We start from the raw sequence: 25,259 nt of genomic DNA, 5'->3' as shown, positions 1-25,259 counted from the left end.
GTACTTCATAGTCCAAATAATTAAATGGAAGGGAGAGAGAGATCTGGGCCCCATGCCTGTAAGATTAAGGAGAGGGCATTACAGGATGAGGGGATGTATAGTGCGGAGGACAGGAAGTTTATTAAACCAGCTAAGGAAACTAAGACAAAATCTTGGCTTCAATAAAATAAAAAAGCTAAATATATTTCTGGGGAGTAGTTTCAAGAATAACTGATGGGACCTGAAATGGTACTCTACTGTTAACACACCAAGAGGTACAGACATACAGTAAATGAAACAAGCATATGGCAGAAATAATGAGCCAGAATCAAAGGGATTAATCCTCTTTCAGGCCAGTGGACAAACACACTTCAGTGTAAGGGGCTGCCTGCAACGCTCTCATAACTCCTCCCTATGCTAATTCCCTGGAAGATTTTAACATTATGGGACATAGTTTTTGTTAAAGGTGTGGTATAAGATCTTTTGACTGGATGGTATGTACCACGTGTGGTTTGGGGGAGAGAGGAGAAATATAGTGTGAACAGGCCAACAACCAGAAAAAAATATATACAATCTAAAAATATAATTCTAAACAAGATTCACAAATTTGACCCAAGATAGTTCATGAAATCAAGGATGCAGAACTCAAAAAAAAAAAAAAGAGTAATTTTTCATTTATTATATTAAACAATAACATTTCTCTTCTTGTATTAAACAATAAACACATGACATAGGCTAAAATTAAAACATTGTTTCCCAATGTCTTATATGATATTTAAAGGATAAATATAACTACAGTAATGTACACATTTGGATAGACTAGTGAATTTCTGGTAAATGCTGCAGTTTCCACTTTGTTTTCACCTTCTTAACCTGTAACTTCCATCAGACTAAATAAAGTCATATTAACAGGGATATTAAGGAACATATCACTACCATTATACTAACAGCAGAAGGAACCATTTATATTAAGTTTCCCTTTTAAAGTTATTTAATTTTAAAGGGAAAATCAGAAGTTGGAAAAAATGGAAATTCTATTTTAAATGACTGAGGTATTTATAACAATTCAGCCTTTTATTTATAAATCTTTAAAGTAAAAAGAACCATAAAACAACAACTGATAAAACATATGTCAACAATTATTAAAAGTTAACTTGTTCATCCTAAAAAACCCTTTACATTTCCATCATGTTCAAAGCAGAATTTGTGACAAAATTTCCTTACTCAGAAAATGTAAATAGATTTGACTGTGAATGGGGGGTCTGCAGAAAAGGAGTAAATGCTGGACCATAAAGATTTAACTATTACTGTTTGGTAATTTAATTGCACCTGGGACAGGTCAATGCATTTATAATGACACAATCTATTGGCACAGATCAAAACAAAACATCTGTTTGACAGAACTTATTTTGGAACATTGGAATTAAATAGAAATGCATTTTCTGAGAGTCAGGAATAAAGACAAATGGAAAATAGGAATGATCCTTATACATGGGGGAAACGATGATTCTTAACACTTAGACCAAAATTCCGTAAGTGCTGAATCTTCAGGACAAATATGGAGAAGTATTACAAAAATAAAATGGTAAACCCCAAAAAGGTTACAAGAAGAACCCTAGAAAAAATACAATGTCCTTTAGCAAAGCTGAAGTGATGACACAGTGTCTAACAATAGGATTTCACATAGACCAGAAAGAAAAAAAAGTGCCATACTTTAACAGATAAAGCTTGGAATTTCCTTGCATTTAAGAACACACTATATAAAACAAAATACATTACAGACTGATCACTCATCCCACTTAAAAATAATTAGGCCAGAGGTTTCATAAGGAAAACTATGCTGATCATATGAAGTCTCATACAAAAGTACAGAAGTACCAGTACATTCCTTAATATTATCTGTTCCTATGGTAGAATGGTTGGCAGTCTCTACAACAAGAATATTTTGTAAAAGCCTAGTTTCAATTGGATAAAAGTCTTCTTCCATTTATTTCTGAAATGCAGTGTAGTGTTCCTGTGTAGTAATCAACTGTTGCCATGAGTCACCCCAGCAGTGACTGCACTTCATAAATGCAGATGTATATACTAAATACGCACATGCTACTATAGAAACCTAGCACCTTCTTTATGATTGTTTTACATACTGCTGTCTAATGATTTCTCCCTGAAGAAAACTGAATCATCTTAATTCTTTCATCAAAGAAAAAAATGCAATGCATAGTCACCTCTCAAGGCAAAAATATAGGTAGAAACTGAGAAACAAACAAAACACAGGTCGAACCCAGAGAAGAGTGACTGTGCAACCAAAATGACAGACAAGAGATTGAGAAAAACAGCATCTTCTACCACATTTCTACCTAACATCCACATAAGAAGATATGTGAAAGAGTCTTTAATTCAACAATAAAATATTCAACAAAAAACTAGGAGGCAAAGCTTTGTCTAATGCTGAGAGAAGGGAATGAGATGCCTCCCAACACAGACACATGCCAGCAGGCTGGAAATGGACAGCATGTGCAAGTGGACAAAAGGTGATAATATCCAAACCACATTGTCAAAGGTTTCTTTGGCAGATTGTACTTACCTTTGAGAGACAAATCCCTCAGGTGTGTCTGACATCTGGCAAAACACACAACTTGTTGTGCCAATAACAGCATTATTGAATGAAATGATTGGAAGAAGTATTTTTCTTTTGCCAGAAGTTTGAAATTCTAACCACAAAGATCTCATTTCCCATTTCTATACAGAAAATGCACATATGCATGTAGACATATATACACATTTTTACAGTATATAGTAATATACTATATATTTATTGCATATACACTTTATAGAGCACATATTACATACTACATATAGTTTGTGTGAATGTATACACACTATCTTTGTTATATAATTTATTGTATATTTACATACAGATGTACCTTATTTTTGTGTGCACGCACACTGATCTGCCCAAACTGAAGTGAATCTACTTGTGGTTAAGATTTCAATGTTTGGTGGAAGAAGGAAAGATTAATGTGTTATGATAAATTTTTGCTTTAGGAGAAAAAGTGGAGTAATTTCTATAAAAAGTGTTGCTTCCAAGGGTAGGGAGGAATGAAGATGACTGCTTTCTACAAGGAGACACTTAGATATTACAGAAAGAAATTAGAGGGAAGTTTCCTAGACTTCAGCTTTCTAAAATGTATCCCTTCTCTTCCCAAATTAAAGCCACCTCAAAACAGTTTAGGGTTATTGTATGTTTGCAATTGTAAATGGATTAACTACATATTTTCTTGGACTCCTGATTGATTAATTTGCTTGACCTTTTGCTACTGGCTCATTCTCATATTTGGTTACACAAGGCTAGACCCCAGAAGGGACAATCAACTTTTATACTTGATTATAATACTAAATATATTTATTAGATACATTCACTTTTCTGACCTCATACTGTGTCCCAAAAACATTAACTATCACAGAAGTAAGAGAAACAAGGTGGATGAGGTAATTCCATTCTAACTGCATATCACAGAAGTAACACAATTATATTAGAAGATTTCAGAGACTTTATAAAGTGGCAGAAATTCTTTCTATGGCACATTAATCTTCTGAGTAATAAGGCTCTTTAGCTCATCCACATGCCCCATTTGTGTGCGGAGATCCAGAAGTAGAATTCCTTTATAAATTGGTTTTAAAATGCTGTTTAATTTGAGCAGAGAGAAACAAATTATGTCACTCCCCTGGCCCCCACACTTCTCCATACAGAGACTCAAGCTTGAAAGCAATCTTGTAACTTTCACTCCTCAGGCCTAGTGTATTCTAGAAGTAATGCTTTTACTCCCTAGGCTGCAGGGGAGGAGAGTGCACCTCCTAAAGATAGGTTATGGAATGGCACTGCCAACTTGGAGAAGGTGGCATGACCCTGCATTCTAATAGCCTAATTTTTCCCAACAAAGAGCTAGGTGTGTAAGAGAGATAAAGACAAATGCAAAATATATATGTACACAAGACAGAAAAAATACAAGAGAAGACTAAATAAAAACAACAAAACTGCAACAACAGCTCAAAGAACAAGAGGCAACTATCTTTCTGAAGCAATGTGATGGTAGTACAAGGTGGACTGAGAAAAGGCACATACTGTCTCATATAGCTGTTTCTGATTTGATCTGTCTATATAGTGAGGATGACATCTATAGCCCTGACATGTAAATATATGCTACATTTACCCCCATAATGGTAAAAACTTTGTATTGATGTTAGCTACAAGTAGACCTATTTTGCTTTCATGAACTCAGTGTCGTGTACCAAAGGAAAAGAGAGTGTTCTGAAACTTTCAAAATCAGACTTGATAACTTAAGAGCTTGTCCACACAGCTAGGTAATGCGCTCTAACGTGCTCTAGAAATCACACCTCCATAATACGTTGCACACTAATTGGTCCATGTAGATTTGGCTAGTGCAGCACTAGTTCAAATAGCACTACGTTAATGCTCATTGACATAGTGCTTTTTGAACCAGTACTGTGTTAATTCACATAAGGGGTCAACGTGGACCAAACTAATGCATAACACATTAGTGTGATTTAGAAATCACACCCACACAGAGTGCATTATACTGCCATGTATGCAAGTCCATAAATTCTCCATAATATACTTTGCAGAAAAACAGTTATGGTTGGAAGGAACCACATAGGTCATCAAGTACTGTAAGCATGGCAGGATTATTTCCTACGTGTTCATGGCAGTTTGTTACTTCAGTAAAGGACAACACAGAAACATATATGTTTTGTTAATATTTAGGGATCTCTTCTCTCCTCCTGATACAAATTTAAAAGCCTATAGCATTTGTAATAACATTAAACTGGAGTTATGCACACATTCAGGGATCAGCAACTCTGTAGAATGTCTTCTGAGATGATGGGCTTCAGTTTTGTCAAATATATTTTGTCTGAAGACCTTAAAATGGATGTTCTCAATTTAGAGTTGATTTTCAATGCAAATGCAGCATTGTCCTGAGACACCAATGTTTAATTACATTTCTAGGTCTGAAAACTAGTCATCAGAAAAAAATAATCCCTTCTGGGATTCTTATCTCTGTGTAAGGAAAGTATCCAGAATGAGGCAATTAGAAGGTAGGGATCGTTTGACGGAAAAACAGGCACTAACATCATTGTGAAAGGAAAAATAAAAACAAAACAGGGACACACAAAAATGTAAATACATTGCAGAAGATGAAGAAATACAATGCTATCCAACAGAGAATGTTTTACAAGCTGATGGCCACATTTTGGACATTCAGAATGTTAACTAGCCAATATGCACATGTACCTTTGCATTGGGGTGCAAATACAGGGATCACAAAGAACATTTTGAAAATTTGGCCCTAAATACCCATTCCATTTACAAACAACACCAGAGCACCAGGCAAGGACAAATGAAGTGCTGAATTCCTGTAATTTACCAGAAAAGGCAGTTTCTATAAATGAATAATTCACAGCAAAAAAAATACCATAAGTACTCATTTTATATCCGTGACAAGTAAAATACATATTGCATTACCTCTATAAAATACATGTAACATCCCCCCTGAATTCTGGAAGTCTATACAAAAGCTGGACATACTGGCCTAATTAGTGCTATCAGTAGATAGGCTTAAAAAAACAGCCTCTCTGTTCTACAAATATTGCTGTAACTTTTGCATGAATATCCATTTATTCAATCTATCCGGCAAATAAAATCTGTGTGAACTTGGGATAGTTTAAATTAAACTTTCTAGTCTATACAACAGTTGTACAACTTTAAATGAAGGGCAGTGAGATTAATCATCAACTATAATATTTAAAAATAAGACCACACACTTAAATCACTTCCGAGGTAGAGATTGTAACATAGTCAATTGGATAATACAAATAATAGCCCTATATTCTGCCTGTTGGAGCAAATGAAGGGAAAATATGGTTGCAGGGAAGATTACAGTTAAAAATTAAAATTTAAAAAGTGTGAAATTGTTCAACATTATGTAGAAAAAGCCTCAAACACAATGATTCCTGTCTTAATGCTCGTTCATGGAATTAATCTGTATTTTATCCCATGATTTAGAACTGAGTCATCATTTGTCTAATTTACTATATCAGGATCATTCCTCTCAATACCACCATGTACAAATATTAAAAAACTCTTATGCAAATAATCATGTTTAAATAAGAAAAAGGTATTAATTCTCATAGGCTCTGAATTCAAAATATTATTGACTCTACATGAGTTGTGTCACTATGCATTTAATATATAAATAATCAGAGTTTCTTTCATAAGATAAGCCATATCTCAGTGATGAAAGGGGACCATCTAAGAAAGAATTTGCCCTCAAGTCTTTGAGCTAGGTGGTCATTAGCCTACTATGAGTAATTAAATAAATGTAACAAAAAGAACTGAAAACTACGTGATAATTTTATAAACATAATTCTTTTTTCAAGTGCCATTTTCTATAATTTTATTACTCATACTGCAGCCTCAAAACAATGACAATGGAATTCAGGTAATAAAAGCCAGATTCACAAATTGCAGCTTATTGTATGCAATCACTGTCTGCATTGTAAAGAAACTTTGCTTTCAGTACCTTAGGGTCATACGTTAAATTTCTTACAAGCAGTAACTTTTATCTAGGAAGTATAATACAATTTTTACAGTGTGTTTCCTGTGCATTGTGTACTTGAAAAGCCATGGAAAGCCCAGTTTGATATAACCAGCCAATCTTGTTATGCTTTGTCTTAAAGGTGACTACAATTACTTCACAACATAAAACAAGAATTTTACAAAACCCTTTTTAAAGGGTTTGACTGGGACTGGGTAGAGCCCCAAGACTTGTATTTAAGAGTCTGGCATATCAGCCTTACTGAGTGCAATAGCCAATTCAAGGTCTTCCTGTTCTTGTCTTCGCAATCGAGCCAGCCTCTCCTGCTCTGCTTTCTCACTCTCTCGCTTTGCCCAGGCCAGCTGCTGCTCCTCATTTCCAAACTAAAAAATAAAAACGGAAACTTGGTTAATAAACAAAAGAAATATACACAAAGACAGCAGAATAAGTATGCAACATGCAGTAGATCTAAATCATTAAGAAATGTGCATCAAGTAACAAAACGTATAAGGCTATCACCTTTAGGCTGAAACCAGAAATAAACTCATTGATTTCCCCATTCCATTCACTGATCTTTTTACTTAATACCTTCCTCCTCTCACCCAAGGCATAAACTTTTCATGTTGATGTTATTGTGCCTGAATCCAGGTCCCAAATGCATACAAGAAAGTGACCAGAAGATCTGGGCATAGAGAGGAACTCTACATCAATGGGCAAAATTACTTGGAAGAGTTTGAGGGTATAGCAGCCTACATCCATACTAAAGATGCATAATAATATTAGCCTCAAGCTGACAAAAACTGGAAGCTATTTACTGATATGCCACTACACTGTGAAGCGTTTTCTGTAAATGGTGATACATGTTAATAATGAACCTGGAGACTGCAAATTTGTGGGAAGTTTCACCATTCAATCAAAAGTAAAATTCTGCTTTTGCAATTGTCTATAAAATAAGTTTTTCAGAGTTTTTCAGGCAGTACAGTAGCAAACAATATAACAGAATCCAAATGAATTTTGCAACAAACACTACAGAAATAAAATACATTTTAATATTCATCTTATATCTTTTTTTAATATGATCAAATAATTTCAGTACATGGAAGCAATGTGCAAAATTATTCCAATAATAATCATCCCTAATATTACACAGAGTTTCACATATTAAAGAAGTGGACATTAAAAACTGATTGCATTGGATTTTGTATAAAATGTGAGAAATATTATTTTCTTATCAAAATAACATTTTACTTTACCTTTAAATAAAATCAGTGCATAGTTTTTACTGTTTATTCTTTAAGGGTGCACTGTCCAGCAAACACACACAAGTATTTGCGACATTGTAATTATTTGCAAAACTAGTCCTCAGTTTTGTATTATTTCCACTGTTTAAAAAATTGCTCTGATACTTATTTGAATGTTCAGAAAAATGTATTATTTTGTCTTTTTAGAAGGGAAAAGCAGTGCATAGAATTCTAAATATCCCCTTTGGTTGAATCATATCTGTATAAACTGTGAATACCACCTCCCTGGTGCATGATAGGACATATCTTTGAATGCAGCACAACATACATAGTTGCACTGGCTTATTTTGCTACAGCATCCATTACAAACTTTGTCTTATCCATACAGGCCTCAATTCAGGAAAGCATATGCTTAACTTTAAATAATAAATATGCACTTATCTAGTTGATTTTATGTTTCGTGTACATTTTCCCAAGAATCTACCTTTCCATTACACACTATATCCATGCTTCATACTATTTTTAAACATGTAAGATTAACATTATTAATTTGGACCTGCAAGAAATGTAATCTATGTCCAACTCTCTGATCTTTTTAGTGACACTATATTTTATCTTTATGTTATCCTGGCTCTTGGCAGTTCCTCCTGCTATTACTGCTAAAAAACTAATGTCATGAAAGCAAAGCTAGTAATACAAGAGCATTGCATCTTAGCAACTTGACTTTTGAAACCAAGAAACGCAGTCCATTCCTAATATAATTTATTTCAGTGAATAGTTGGTAAGTAAGGCTTAAAAGCTCATTAAATTGTAAATATATGATTTTCAAGACAATGAGTGAAACCCTGGCCACAATGAAGTCAAACTACATGGGGCCACAATTTCACCAAAGTTTCCTAACATTCAAAAGAAAATCCTAGGGATGGGAGTTAGGGTGAAATTATTGTTACCATAAAAGTTTTAGAGATATAATGAACTTCAGCTAATCACTTTTGTTGAAAATGTTGAAAAAATAAGTTTACCAGTGGTGTTCATTCCTTAGGATAAGATGCATATTTCTAAAGACTTTTCTAAAAACAAACATGTTTATTTCATACATATCTGAAATCATGGTGTGTGGTTAGAAAAGCTTACTAAAAGAGTGAAGTGGATTCAAGACAAAGCAAATCTGGATTCCTGACTAGTGTGGAACTCTTGATGCTTGATTGACATTTTTACCTTATAAAGTGCTAGCATGATCAAACATATCATTTCAAAAGCATACTTTTATATCAATATGAAGATCCCTATTTATTATGTAAGTATAATTTATAATCACCACCAGATTAAAAGAAGTTTGTAGATTGCCCATAAAAATCCATTTTACTAAGCTAAAAATAAACCAATATAACATTATTATTGCTGTCCACTTTTCAACAAAAGCTAATGTTGAAAGAAAGTTCTCACACACTGATTTAATATGCATTATCACAAGTACTTTCATTTGGTACAAGGTATCTGAAAACAACACTCAAATAATAAAGTATTGATATATTTTTCAAAATATTAGAACAAGTACATTAATGGTCTAGTATAAGTGGAGGGAAGACAAATCATCTGCAGGAAAAATGTGTCTAATGTGTGACAAAACTCCATATGTATTGAATAAAGAGCAATCTTTGAGCTTCGTTCTGAATGCTCTGTTCCTTGAAAATATGCTTTTTATCAACTGTTTGCAGTGGTGTTGTAGCATGTTGGTTTGAAGATATGACACACACGAAGTCAGTGAGGGAATATCTTTTATCGGACAAACTTCTCTTGGTGGCAGGAAAGACTGTCCCATGACCAGCTTCTGTTGGTGGAAGGGACAAGTTTTCCCTTCCACCAAAAGAAGCCTCACCTGGCTTGTCTTTTTCTGTTGATTGTAAGATTACTGGAATTTTGCAAATTTTTCTACAAGTTATAAACTAGAAATATCTGAAAAATGAATGAACAAAATGGTTTTGTCAGCTCCTAAGACTCATGTTTTATGTCAATCCAAAAGTCAAGAATGCAATGGAATCACACTCATTAAATCCAATGGATAAGAACTCAGTAATTCAAACAACACTAGAAAAACAATTAAAAAAATAAAGGAAATCCTCAGGTTCTCTTTGCTTGTAATCATAAAGAATTCCAGCTAACCAACATGGCAATTGCAGATCCTACAGCTCCACACTTCATGTCAGAAAACATACTGCAAATAGAATTATTTGGAATTTTCATAATTGAGAACAGGACCCTCCAACCAACAGATAAGCACAATCCTTTCCCCGGTTTATGAGATATCTGGCTTACTTATGACTTCACAAAGGAAGAGATGTTGCCTCGCTTAGTAATGCTTCGTGATCCTGTGTTGTACACAACCAGAAAGAAAATAATGTTGAATGGAACAGGGGAACAAATAAACCTCTCTCTTTTTAAAGGAGCACATAGTGAAGAGATTTCTCAGGGCAACAGAGAGCATTTACAAATGCAAACTTCAGTTTGTTTCATCAGACTAAATACTGCCCAACGACAAGAGTTAACCCAAGCTATCACCAGCTAAATGATAAATGGTTATTCAGATCCTATTTTTTTCTACTTTCCAAGGTTGATCCTATCTCCTATAACCCTGATGGCACAGGGGCATAAACACAAACTTAAATGGAAGAAATGACACTGGTTAATGATTTGGCATAAATCACTGATGACTTACTCAAGCCTGCCAACTAAGAAATATTTGTACTCTGTAAATACAGTCATCACTGTTGGGTAATAATCCTTCCAATTTTATGCTTAGACATTACATCCTTGTTCCCCAAAAAAGAAACTAAGTACCATTAAAAAAAACCCTGCAGATAATGCAAGCTCTGTGTCTGATTTTAATTTTGTCACCATTTTGGATATTGTCACAGACTTTAACTGTGTACCAAATTTCAACAGACTTTTGCGAATTATGGTAAAGTTTAATAATATTTTGAGCTTTGATATTTTCAGATAAACTAAAGAATTGAGGGCAACTAAAAAAATATGCACAGAGGACCTCAGCTAAACATATATCAGGTCAGAGAATGATACACATTTTACTGTGAACTGAAATACTGGGGAAAAATGTTTAAAATTAATAACACTACATAAAGCTTTTAAAATAAAAACCAATACCTACTTAACAGTGAAATACGCCCACCAGATTTAAAAAAATAGACTGAGTTGGTAATTTTATTGTGTGGCAATGCAACCCAGAACAAAAAACTTAAACACATGAGAGAAGAAAGAAGCTGGAGGCTTCGTATGGAACATATTTTCTATTCACCACCATTAGCATTTAGAACAGCCATTCTAACACTACATTTGAAATCATTGTAAATGTATCTGCCAACATTAGAAACAAAGCCAGGCTTTTTGAAAACCTGGTATTTACAATTGGTTTGCTGTAAGACCTTTTGATCTTTTCTAATGGGGTGCAATATGGATGTTAATACAGTGGTTCTACAAAACAGATCTTAGTTTGCTTTGTCTAACAAGGGCTTCTCTACATAAGAATGGCCCTACTTGGTCAAACCAAACATCCATCTAGCCCAGTATCCTGTCTTCCGACAGTGGCCAGTGCCAGGTGCCCCAGAGGGAATGAACAGAACAGGTAATCATCAAGTGATCCATCCCGTCACTCATTCCCAGAGGTTAGGGACACCATTCCTGCTCATCCTGGCTAATAGCCATTGATGGACCTATCCTCCATGAATTTATCTAGTTCTTTTTTGAACCCTGTTATGGTCTTGGCCTTCACATCCTCTGGCAAGGAGTTCCACAGGTTGACTGTGTGTTGTGTGAAGAAATACTTCCTTTTATTTGTTTTAAACCTGCTGCCTACTAATTTCATTTGTTGACCCCTAGTTCTTGTGTTATGAGAAGTAGTAAACAACACTTATCTACTTTCTCTACACCAGTCATGATTTTATAGACCTCAATCATATCTCCCCTTAGCCGTCTCTTTTCCAAGCTGAAAATTCTTATTAATCTCTCCTCATACGGAAGCCGTTCCATACCCCAATCATATTTGTTGCCGTTTTTTGAACCTTTTCCAATTCCAGTATATCTTTTTTGGTATGGGGCAATCACATCTGCACACAGTATTTGAGATGTGGGCATACCATGGATTTATCTAGAGGCAACATGATATTTTCTGTCCTATTATCTATCCCTTTCTTAATTATTCCCAGCATTCTGTTTGCTTTTTTGACCGCTTCTGCACACGGAGTGGATGTTTTCAGAGAACTACCCACAATGACTCTAAGATCTCCTTCTTGAGCGGTAACAGCTAATTTAGACCCCCTTATTTTATATGTATAGTTGGGATTATGCTTTCCAACGTGCATTACTTTGCATTTATCATGAAATACATAATCAGTAATTGAAACAAAATTCAAGAGCTAATAATTTTCACACTCTCTCTTGTATATGTCTCTTTATGATTCATATTCCAGTGCATACAGAAAACATTGTGACAGGATTGTCAGGACTTTTTCACAAACAGTTACAAATACTATATGGAATCCTTTGTTTTAAGGATTTACTTTTCAGGATATGTTGAAACTGTTATATAAATGTCTTTAAATTATTATTTCTGAGGAATTTTTACATCCTGGCTTCCAAAAATCAATTACAAAACAGCCTCCATGCAACAAAAACAGTACACAGATTCTGCTACAAATATCTTGAGAGAAAAGGCACACTGTACTTAAATAATTTAAAAGAAAACAAACCCTTTTAAAATTGAGTATCAAACTCAAAACTCCTTTATTATTGAGAGAAAATGCCTTTTTATACAGAAATATTAATACAGAACTACAATGGGGACAGCATGAAGGTATTAAGACAGAAGTAAGTGGACAGTAGATCTGCAATTAAAACAAAAAAAAACAACTAAGTTTGCGGCAAGCAGAGCAGAAAGTGGTTTGCTCAGAGACAATGAATTAACTTACAGAGCTGAAGTCTGCAAACCCCAAGGAAGAGTCTTTAGAAGTTTTACTTGAAGAGGAGGGAGCAAATGGATCTTTTCCACTAAACGGGTCCCCAAACCCCTTTTTAGTTTGAAACGGGTCACTGCTCTCAGCCCCAAATGGCTGGAATGGATCATTGGGCTTGGTAAAATCTGCAGACCCGAGCTGGTTTACAGGAGTACTTTTACCTGGAAAGTTCAGGAGAAGAAAAAACAAGGAGAAAAAGAGGTTACTTACCATGGAAAATGCAAATCCCTAAGTAGGAGTTTGTCCTTCATGCACTTTTACTGTAATATCACCCTTTCTTCTTGGAATAATCTAAAATTTAACCTGATATCACAGCACCCATTATCCCTGCAAAAGGTCTCAACAGTTGTTTCTCTCTTCATGGATTTTCATAAATCTTATTTATAAACACTGGCAATAAGTTAATCTAGACTTATGAAAATACTATTGACAAACTGTAAAAAGATAGAAGACTAATATATAAAGGCATTTGATCACAAATATTTGTCAATTCTGACTTGTACTTAACTTAGCTTGATTAAAGGTAGAGACATTTTAGTTTGATTTTGAGTCCCTTGTTAAATAAGAATGAGCATTTAGGGCCAGATTTTAAAGGTATTTAGGGACCTAATGCCTAACAACTTTAAAAATCTGGCCTTTAATGCTTTACATTTCCAAACACTGAACAACTGTGTTAAAAAAATCAGATTTTCATAAACAATTACGTGTGTGTGTGTCTGTGTGTCTGTGTGTTTTTCTTTTCCAGAACTGGTTCATCCATCCACATTTGCAGTGCACAGTATATGCACAATCAGGAAAATAACTTAGTGAGGAAACAAAGAATGATTTAATTGTGTTTGACTGTGTAACCCTTACCCTTGTTAAGTACTTATTCTTATAAGCATTGTCACTGACTTTAATGAAGTCAATGGGATTACTTGTGTAAGTGCTGACAAGCCTAGACAAAGGTTCCATATTCTAACCTTGATATTAAATATGCATTAACATTTTTGCAAGGGCAATTTCCTGAGCTAAATAATAAATCAGGTAAGAATAGTCTCCTGAGCTAGCACTCCTCACAGATGTACAAATAAACCTTAACTCAGCTCCCCTAGAAACAAATATCTGATTTGACCCTCCTTGGTATAAAAGTCAAATCAATCACAAAGTGCATGGAGAAATGTAAAAAGAATGCCAGGAAGTGATTTCAAATGATAAAAAACAGTACAAATTAGGGCTCATCAATACAAAACTTAGTTCACAGCAAACTGGGGTGTAAATCTACCCAGCACTAGCCTGCTGTGCATTGTATTCATGTGGAATCTGCTGCTGTGCACTAAAAGTTCAGTAACTTGCTCTGATCTACCTTGCTTTGAAACAGGAGTAGGCTATGTTCTTGTCTACACAAGAAAAAAAGCATGCATTAATTCTTCAAGTAGTCCAGGATGGAACTTTTATTGCATGGTAGGAGGGTCCACATAGATACGTAGGGTTCGCCTATACTCTGAAGTTAATCTGAACGAACGAAAGGTGTGAATTTAACATGAATGAGAGCATCCACATAGGGGTTTAATGCAGAGTTTACATTAGAGGACCATATTAATATGAACTAGGAACCTTTTAATTCACATCCGCAGCATCCACACGGCGTAGCACTTTAGTCTGAACTGCAAGGCAGTCTAGACAAGCCCCAAGTGTTTGTATAGCCCTTTTTTAATGCCCTCGGTGCATATAAAACTATGAATTCCAGACCTCTCTTATTTTCTTAAAGCTCTTTTATCCAAGTACCACACAGATCAAATTTTCCTTAGTTTATGAAATCCAATGGGAAAAAAGACATTTACTATCAGCTACTGCTACGAAAGATAAAGTAGACTAGAATACCTGGTATTCTCAGATGGTTTGCCCATTCAAAGTAGTAACCAGGCCCGCAAGATAAGGTCTATTTTGACTATTAAAATCATTTGTTTGGAATCATCCAGTCTTTTGAATTGTAACTTAATGAGTTCTGTAATACATTCAGTCCAGGATCCCCTTACATAAAAATAAGAATTGAGTTCAAGCTCCAAGTATTTTAGAGGATATAAAAACATGCTTTATGATACGTAGGTGAGTCTGAGAGACAGTCTTATGCCCTCTCAGAATGCACAGTGAATCAGTAGGAGGTGCTGATGACTATTATTCAGTGCATACAACATTAGGAGAAAATTAATGCAGATTATAACAACAGGGGCTGTCTCAGCTAAAAAAATTAATTCCACAACAATATAGTACTGTATTGTATGGTTCAGATTAATCTTATTTTCTTTTTACCCTTGACTATGTAAAAAATGTAAAAATATATTGTCAAAGCTTTAAAATTAACACATTGCAATATTTACTTATATCAAAATCAAATATTTTTAACATGTCACAGTCACTTGCCCTTATTAGCTGTACAGTAAGTTCAAACTTTTAAAAAGTGAAGTTTTTTAGTTATGTGAAGGCAATAAAAAAAGATGATTACAACATTTTAATGCAACCTCCATGCAGCAGAGGTTGCAAAAAATAACTCCCACCCCCACCCGCTAGACATGTTCTAATACTAATTTGTTTGGAACTACAGAGCTGCTACAGCAACATTACCATTTTACAATGATTCTACATAAAGAGAACCCTTTTGGTTATGCCATTTGAATTTCAGAAAGTTATTGCATCAGAAACTAGTTCCAATAATTCATAGCCCACTGAAATTTTATTAATATTTCCATCTGCATTTCCTAGTAAATAGGGTGGAAAAATTATCTAAATATTCTGAAGTTGTTTACAAAGGTATAGAAGTATATTGCTGTTTTAGGCATTCTGAGACAATCAAAATCCCTGTAATGACAAGTGATATCTAATACTTCGTGGTGGTCAAAGCAGCTCATCATCTGCACTTAAAAAACCTGAGTACAATCATTGTTCAGAGAGTCCAGACTGAGGCTGAAAAAGACCATGGACCTCCTGCTCTTCAATTCTTTACAAGTGCCAAGGTATGGAAGAAAAAAATGGATTTGTTTGCAATTTTGTGCTAGGTTCCTCCTCTGATTCTGCTCAGCCAGTTGGACCTCATGCTGCACTTGAGGAAGAGTGCTCATGGCAAGTTCTTCATATTCCCCATGCTGCACTTCTAGTTAATACAACAGATACTGGATACTGTTTATAAATGTCAACTTCAGGTTTCAGCCTCATGCTGGATATACTGGTCAACCAATATATTTTTAAAAACAAGGCTGATCGAATCAGCAGATTGTCCTCAGGGTAAGGAAATTACACAAAACATGCAAGAATTAGCAGCAGTATTTACTTTTCTTACTTCTAATATGGACCTTCTTTCATGACCTTTGCCAGTTTCAGATTGTCTTTGCATTCTCCTAACCCCCACCTCATTATATTCATAACACGTCCCACTCTTGGCCACATCTGATGAGAGATCTCTCTCTCACATACACCCATGTAAGTCTATTCATTAAAAAAAATACAGAACTTTGCATTTGGAGTACTACTGTTACGAGATTAAAAATTGTCATTTGTTGAGTTCTTCAACAATCCAGGCTCTACAGACAAGAGGATCTTACATGCAAACATAATTTTATTTTTTTAAATAATTAATTTTGGCTACAAACGAAATTGGAATATTTAGGTTATTGAGATTCAGGCTGTCCTTGAACAAGTCCCCTTAAAAGTGTTGTTTTTAATTTGCTCTCTAATCCCAAATACTGGATACCATCAGCCAAATTCTCCTCAGTTGCACTTGTGCATTTCCATTTAAGTCAGAGGGCTGCAAGGACACACATGAGAGGAGAATTTGGCCCTATAGCTTCTAATACCAAACCTCACTGGGCAGATTTGAAAAGAGAGAGCTTGCTCCATTTTTAAGTGGTCTTTTCTTAGCTGTTAGATTTGCTGTTGCAGAAATCACTGTTTGGAATCAATAACGGGAATTGTGGTCCCAGGTCTTGCAACTTATTTGCTCACTAAAACTGTTGTTTCTAAACTGTCTGCTTTAATGTTTTGCATGAAGCCCCATGGTGGTTTCAGAGCACATGTGAAGAGCATTGGGGTTTCTTGTGCTTCATATTTAGCTCAGATCACAAAAGAATGAATCTGCTGCAAAAGGAAGTGTCACTATGAATACTATGGAGTGAGCTACTGTTAACTTAGAAGTCACTGTTAACTTAGAAGTCTTCAATTTCACTTTATGTATGCTGTTTTCTAAAGTTTTGGTATTAAACAAACTGATCTCAAGACAGTTTTAATTTGGTAATTTATTTTGAAGCAACACATGGGAAAGATGGAAAAGGCCTGCTTCTATCCTGCAACACCCTTTATAGGCAGTGGTCACCTTGGATAAATCAATCCCAGTGACCACTTACAGGTGATGGATGCTCTCCAGAGGAGGCTCTTCTTGTGAAGGCCCTCCACCTGGTAAATATGCTCTGATTCTGAAAACTGGTAAATGCTTGCTTTATTGCATTAGGTCTTCCAATGTACTCGTTTCCTTCTTAACACTGCCCTCCAATTCATAATCTTATTTATAATCTTATCATTGGCCCTCAAATGTTTCCCTTTGTAATGCAGCATGTGCTAAATTCTGTATTGATTTATAGACAGCTGCACTAGGTACTTAAGTAAATGAACACACAGAGTGCACAGCATGTCTTTGGCCCTACATGTGTGCAATTACAAGAACCCAGGCTGGTATGAGAAGCATGGTGCAAGTTTTTATACTACTAATACAAACAGACAACCCCTCCCCATCCCCAAATTCCCAATACAATTAACAGAACAAACCAAACAATGTTAACAGAAATATTGGTAAACATATGTTGTTAAAGATGACTGAGTAAAGACGACAGTTTCAACTTTGATTCCTTGGAGATTAAATAAATGTGCAGTTTTACAATGAAATTCATATTGTAAAATGCCTTTTCAGGTTTGGAAGCAGGAAAATGCAAATAAACATTTGCAGTTCTTTCTTATTATGTTAGTATTTTAGCTAACAGTTTCAGGGAAAAAAGCTTTACAAAAAGCAAAACAGGTCCTATTCTGAAACCACAGCAGTTTCAGCAGTTACCCAAGTGGTGCACCTAAACCACACAGAGGACTCACTTCAGCAAAAAGATGATGAACAAAATGGTTTACCACAGTAAATACTGTTAACTTAATAATGAACTCCACCCATACTAAGCGCTTATCTTAATTTCTTACCCCAAGACCAGCTTTAAGGCAAGTGACATGGATGATTGTTTAGAGGAAGCACTGGAGTTCAGGGTGAATATTTATTCTCAGTAACTTACTGAGGCAGCATTTGTGTAGTGTGCTATTATAGAATTTGGCTTATCAATGAAGCAGTGGGATGGAGTTGCAACACATTTATGCAGAAGTTAAGACCTTGATCTTTTCTGTTAGATTTTGTTAATTGTCCATTTAGGGTCTGAGCCTAACATTTATCTCAGAAATACAAAAACAATAAAAAAGATATTTTACTGACCAAATAATTATAATAATACATATACACACGCACACAGGGGTAGAGAATTAAGGTTACACATATCACATTAAATTTAGCACAGCCTGATTTAATCGCGTATATATGCAACTTTAAATGTACCTGAAGTAGCTTTTTGAGTGGAACTTTCTGGGTGGAAAAAATAAAGAGTAGAAAGAAGGTTCACTATCCAGGATTTCAGATTTCTGCTAGTTTGTAGAAAATTGGCAGTAATGAATGCAAAATCCATAATTTGGACACTACTTGCGACAGTGCCTGGATTCCTGTCTCATGCAACTCAGACATGCAAGAGGAAGCCCCATTCATGCAAGCCTTGGGGACTCAAGAGTTTGTAAAGTGCATCACAGCATGGCTCCTCCTTAGCACTTTACCTACTGTTCAGTAATCTGTCCTAACCTGTTTCCAAGCAGCTAAATTATCCACCCAGTCCACAGACATGGAATGTACCTTTCCTTAGCTGGCCACTTTAGTATATATACACATTTCCCTTCCTCTCCTTGTACTCAAAATTTTTGTAATCACTTTTATTTAAACTTAAGAAAACAAAACAGGCACCCCTTTGAAAGACATCAGACTGGAAAAAATTTTACTGGAAAAGTGAAAATTTCCAAAAGTTATGAACCTTTGAAAAGAGGAGGTTAAAACAGAAATCATAATGCAACCTTGACTGTAAGTTGGTACTGCTGTATCATTTTGTTATTATGGGGGGAAATGAACAACTTGCTTCATCAGTTAGTACTGAACTATCATCTTCAGTGTAAGAGATCATCAGAAACAACAGAATCAAAACGTGAATGGAATTTCTAGTTTGTGGCTGGGCCAGCTGCTCCACCCATGAGTCATTTATCCTACACAACAAGGGATGCCTGTATTGTAACCTAACTGTCAGGTCTTCTGGAAGTCATGAAAAAAATATGCCTTCCTGTCAGTCACCAACTCTAAAGCTGAGGTTCCTGCTCACAGCCACAAAGGAGGAGGAATTAAGATGACTGAGGACTGCACCACCTTTTTATAATCATAGGCACCAACTTACAGAGCCATGAGCAGGTATCCACGCTATTCCAAACATGCATCCAGAACGTTCCAAAGCTCTGCAAAACCAGAGGTACTTAGCTATGAGTGGGAATAAGGTCAATACCTTTTTTGGTTGAGGACCCAATTAAATAAAGCCATTTTATATTCTTCCTGCCTCCCAAAGGAAGCCATCCATCCAGGTGGTTTGAATAAACACAAGCACATAAAGTACTGCCCCAAGTAAAGAGGAACATGCAGTTTTAAAACTGCAAGAGAAGTTTAGTATTTGCTTTTGTCTTGTTAATCAATTTGTTCAGTGTAAATTCTTTATTTCAACTATACTACATAATTAATAATTGTTTCCCATCGAAAACAAGTATTGTCTTCTTAAAAGTAATCTGAAGAAATATATAGGCCAAATCCTGTGCCGAGTGATATTGCACTGGATGCAGGTCAGCAAAGAATTTAGTCTAAATAACAAAAATCTGATAAGAGCTCAGGTAAGCCTTTTGTATTAAGTGTTCAGGCAATTAAGATTTTTAATAAAGATATGACTAATTTTTAAGTAAATTAGGCTAATGTATTCACAGGACATATACCATTCAACCTTGGTTTTCAATATTTTACCAAGAAATTGAACAAAATTTTGTCCTAATTTCCATCCAATTGAGAGTGATAGGAGAGGAAAAAACGCTACTAAAAGTGTTCTTGTGCAATGCAAAAGGCAGTGCTCACCCGAGGTCCTTACACCCTTTGTACACTGAGAGTACTAAATCCTGAACTATTTTTACAGATCTAAAAGTTTCAGAAGATGTTAAATAGTCAAACCATAAAATACCTTAGATTTAGAGAAGTGACATTTGAAAAATAGCTATATTTATCATTAACATAAAGGAGGAGGAAGCTGCAAATATAGAAGAGAGCAATCAATGTCAGAATGGTCCAGATAAACCTGATTTTTTAAAATACACATACACACACACACCCCCCATATATACATACCAATACATCTCTATTCATTCGTCCACTGTAGCTCCAGATTCAACCTGTGTTCACGTTTTCTCTCAATAGAAATTCACACTTCTGATGTTAAAACTGGTACATCTGCTCCCTAAACAGCCCATAAGAGCCATATAGCATATGAAAACAATAAGGGAAATGGCTGATCCTAGGGTGTGACTACCTTCCCACACCTCCAGCTCTTGGGAGCTCTTTACTGTGGTTGACATAACCCGCTCCAACTAACTTACATGTGTTGAAGCTATGGCAAAGCCCCTGTCTTCAGGGACTTTAGGGAAGAATCTTTCCTGCAGATGATGGAATAATGTACACAACTGAACTTGGAGTTTGCAGAATAGTCTGATAAAAATATTGTTTAAATTGTATTTAAAAGATTCTTGACAGATTTTTTACATGTTGCAAGGTTCAGATACCATCTGCATTCATCTGCCAGCTCATGAGGTGAGGAAAAGGTCACATAGGACCTGATCCAGCTGCTACTGAAATCAATGGGAGACTTTACTGCCTTTATTAGTAGTAGGATAGGGTCTTAATGCTTTGAAATTTAAAGAAATGTAAAAGAATCTCAAAATCAAATATGTTTAATAAATCTGCTTTGGAAAGGTCAATTATTTTATTGTCCATGTAAGCTTTGGTCCTGAAAAGGGATGCGCTTATGCAGACCTTAATGCTGACACTGAATCCTGTTGAAGCTAACAGAGCTGCAACAAGTTGATCCCTTTGAAGGATCAGGGTCATACTTAGACAAAGCCAGCTCAGCAGGAGGTTCACAGTTTTCGTCTTCTCAGGATTTCTTGTGATATTTTGACAGCTCAGAAATAATACCAATTATAAGAACAACGTGGGAACGGAATTAAAGTCCTTCACTCAAAGGCAGAGGTGCTAACCACTAACCTTTGAGATACCAGTTTATAAATTCAGTTTCCATAGTAGACACGACTCACAGATACAGAATGAAAAAAAATCTAAAATCTTGGCTAATTTCTCTGGCTACAGTGCAAGTCTATAGTTTAAAATTTTACCAAGCATATATAAAAGTAAATGAAATATATGGCATCAACTAGTCCAGGAGAATGGGAAGTCCTATTTAATATTTATTTAAATAGCTAGATTTTTAAACAACAATAGCCAAGCAACTTCTATTTAACCCTGAGTTTAACACTTACTCTCTTGAATTCTAAAATATTATTATGTGATTATTTTCCAGCTATTTGTTACTTTGTTAGTGTTCCAATAAAACATGGAAGTACGGCATACTAATGTCAAATATATTATCTCTGCAGATGTCAACAGTTAGTACATATAAAAAATGGATTAGTTATTGAGACACCAGACATATAATTCAAATTCCAAATTTACAAAGGAGAGAAAACTAGAGAGATCAGAAATTATTTTAAAAAATTATTATCACAGGCATTAATTTATACTGCATGCTATATCTATAGCCATTTGTAAGTAGAAGGTACATTTATAAATAGATTACATTTTTATTTCAAAATGTTATGATTTTTATATTCTTTCAAGGTTAAAAAAGTCACAATGACTATAAGCAAGCAATAAAAATGTAGAAGAGGTTGAAGGTTACACACTGGTTAGTGGTAAAGGTTCTTCCACTAATATCACTGGTTAGCAGTACTGTTAAAACCACAATGTGGAATGCATGGTGCTGCATTTAAAGGAAGTGGGTAAGGGTGGGGTAAATGCAGCAGGTCCCACGATCAAAGCACTAGAGTATTGAATTTTACTTATAACCCAATCACTGACACCCACACAGGAACTTCCTGTACTTTAAAAAAAATCTGTTTCTCTCTTTTTTGCAATCAACAACTTTTACCTAGAAACTAGTTAGCGGTGAACTCTGACTGATTTCAATCTGCAGTTCATTGCAGAAAACATGTAATTGTTAATCTGTGAGAACCTGCAGACAGCACATTTTAACTGACAGGTTTCAGTGGATCAGCTTTCAATTTCCTCCTTTTTTAATTACAGGTAAGTTCTACAGGATCCAGTACTAGCATAAGAAATACACAATGCCTTAAAGTTTGTAGCATTCAGCGTTACTAATCAAAGAGCTACTTACAATAGGAGAATAAAAGGTAAAATTAAGTGTATTTGTAAATCTACAAATGATATCAACATAGTAGAAAGATATTCTAAGAGCATTTACAATACAATTCAAATTGCTCACATATGGCACCTTTCATCCAAAATATCAATGTAATTTACTGTCTATTAGTCAACAATGAACACAACCCTGATTTGCATTGAACAGGCAAAAAACTAACTCTGATAGCCCCTTAAACTAGGCTCAGGAACAGGTCCTCCTTTTATGTTTGTATGATAAAAATAAGGCTAATAAAGGACAGTCTAAGAAACAACTTTGGGGAAACAATTTCAAGAGGTTCTTTTAAAAAGTGGGGAAGGATGAAATTATATGGATTTCGGTGAGGTACATGACCTGCACTATAGGGCCCACCACAGTATGCTGTGTTTGCCTGCCCTTTTCAGATGCAAGAGCAGTGACCCCAAACAATGGGCTATATATGAACAGAAATACCTACCAGTACAGTACAGTGGGAAGCAGTGAATTTTAAAAACATTTGGGGGTCATGGTGGCTAATCAGCTGAACATGAGCTCCTAGTGTGACGCTGTGACCAAAAAAGCTAATATGATCCTGGGGTGCATAAACTGTAATTACAAGGAGGAGGAGAGGCTATTTGACACTGCTGCCACTGCTGCTGAAGTATGGACACAAGAACTGGACACAGTATTCAAGAAGGATGTTAATAAATTGGAGAGGGTTCAGAAAAGAGCCTTGAGGATGATTAAAGGTGTAGAAAACATGCCTTATAGCAACAGACTCAAAGAGGTCAATCTATTTAGTTTAATAAAGAGAAGGTTAAATGGTGACTTGATTACAGTCTAAGTATCTACATGGGGAACAAATATTTAATAATGGGCTCTTTAATCTAGTAGAGAATGGTATAACATGATCCAATGGCTGGAAGTTGAAGCTAGACAAATTCAGGCATACATTTTTATTGTGTAACAATAAATATGGCCTGTGTTATACAGGATTCCATACCAGATGATCACAATCGTCCCTTCTGGTCTTGGAATCTAATTATCCATTTACATGTATAAATATGTCTTTTTACAGGTGCATTTCTGGAAACGCCTTTGAAATCCCTTACCAAAGACAAAGAAGATCAAGGAGAACCTAGTGACAGTACTCTCATATCACAGTGACAGGGAGAATTCCAGTTTCAAAGTAATTTATGTTTAATGAGATATAATGGGAAATTAATACAAGGGGATGATTACATACAACTAGTTGAACATAGGCTATGGACTCGTTATAGCAGAAAGTTCACCAAGAACAAGATACAGTCTGAGGGGGCACGTTTCTCTGCTCCGTCAGGTGATTCTGAGCCAGCCAGCACAGATCCAAAAGTGAATATCAGACCAGGCTAGATAATGAATGTGCTGATTCACTGCCTTTCTAGGGCAGCCTCCACAAGATGGGCTCCAACACTCCTTAGACAGAAACCAGCGGGGAAGGCAGTGGTGACATTTCTGCTGGGATGAAACACCTTCCTAGTGCAGCTGCCCCTGCAGGGACAGAGGCAAGTCAATGCATATCATCCCCTGTGCCTGCAGAGATGAATCTGGCACAAGACCAATAATTTTGCACAAATCAGTTCAGATTAAGTAGAAATCATAGTGTTCGTGTCCTCTAGCTAAGGATAGTTAGAGACCCTTTATTGGTACTTTATTCTTTCTGAATAACAAAGGGATAAGGTACATACAAACCACGTAAGTACTTTTCACACGTTTGTGTGTTTTTCTTATCGACTACATGATAAAGGAAGAGTATAAACTGACAGTAATAAGACCAAGTTTTAGATTTGTCTGATCTGAACTGGTATTTGTTCACCTCTTAGAAAGATCTTTACCACATACTTGTTTTTGAATTAAACGGACTAACGAGCAAGGTAAGAAACAACGGAAGTTCCTCTTCTGTTACTTGTTTTGTGAACAGGATTTCCATCATAACACTCATTTGTATCTCTTGCAAGCATCACAGAACATTACTATGTAATTTCTCATGTTTTAAGAAACCACTGATGATTGCTAGTGTGGAAGGAAGGGAGGAGTTTAACTGTGCATTAGTACATGAGGTTCATTTGCTTTCCAAAAGAACAACTTTGTTTTCTCTATAGACTAACAGAAGAGCATTGCTCCTGGTAAATTTTCTGCCTTCACATAATAGGAGAAATGCAGATACTTAAGATGCTACTCTTTCAAAAAGCTAGATAAAAGCAATGTTCTCTTGTCTAAATTCAAAATAAATTCAAATTAATGTAGCCTATTACAGCTGAAAATACAGGAAAAATAGTCAGTACTCTAAATCAACCACCTTCTAAGGTAGTCTGCATAAAAACTTTCTTTGGGGAGGAGGAGATACAAGTCAAGGTAACATCCACAGGGGAGTAATCCTTTGACTGCCATTCCCTGTCTCTGTTGTTAGAATTACACTGTATTTACTAAGAATAATCATGTTTAGGCAATAAAGACAAAAAGAAGCCACACTTAGATAATACAGATGAGACATATTTAGTATTTTTTTGTTGGTCTCATTCCACTTTACAGATCCCTCTTAAATTTTGAGTTATTTTGTTCAGACCCTTTCTCAAAAAGAAATACAATATTCTCTAATCAATAACATACTTCCTATGAAAACTGACAAAAAAACCCACAACACTTCACCACACGCAGCATTCTAGATGGCAAAGAGATTACCTCTTGCTGCACAGTATATTTTCTTTCACTGCTCATCAGTGTCCTGGT

General features: G+C 35.5%; 1 protein-coding gene across 5 annotated transcripts in view; it reads right to left on the bottom strand.

Annotated features, from left to right (window-relative positions):
* Window positions 1-635: 635 nt before the first annotated feature.
* EPS15L1 (epidermal growth factor receptor pathway substrate 15 like 1) overlaps window positions 636-25,259 on the bottom strand; it is an 85,053-nt gene continuing 60,429 nt past the window's right edge. For 2 of the 5 annotated variants that reach the window (XM_050934004.1, XM_050934005.1), the window contains 2 exons: window positions 12,817-13,022; window positions 636-6,976 (listed from right to left, as the gene is read on the bottom strand). In XM_050934004.1, coding sequence (XP_050789961.1) covers window positions 6,830-6,976; window positions 12,817-13,022 — 353 coding nt within the window. In that variant the 3' untranslated portion in view covers window positions 636-6,829. Of the gene's footprint in view, window positions 6,977-12,816; window positions 13,023-25,259 lie in introns of those variants that run through there. The other 3 variants (XR_007771382.1, XM_050934006.1, XR_007771381.1) reach the window with 3 other exon arrangements.

This window comes from Gopherus flavomarginatus, chromosome 24 (genome assembly GCF_025201925.1).
Source record: "Gopherus flavomarginatus isolate rGopFla2 chromosome 24, rGopFla2.mat.asm, whole genome shotgun sequence".
In the NCBI taxonomy this organism is placed as follows: Eukaryota; Metazoa; Chordata; order Testudines; family Testudinidae; genus Gopherus; species Gopherus flavomarginatus.
This window is presented reverse-complemented; position numbering and strand designations above follow the sequence as displayed.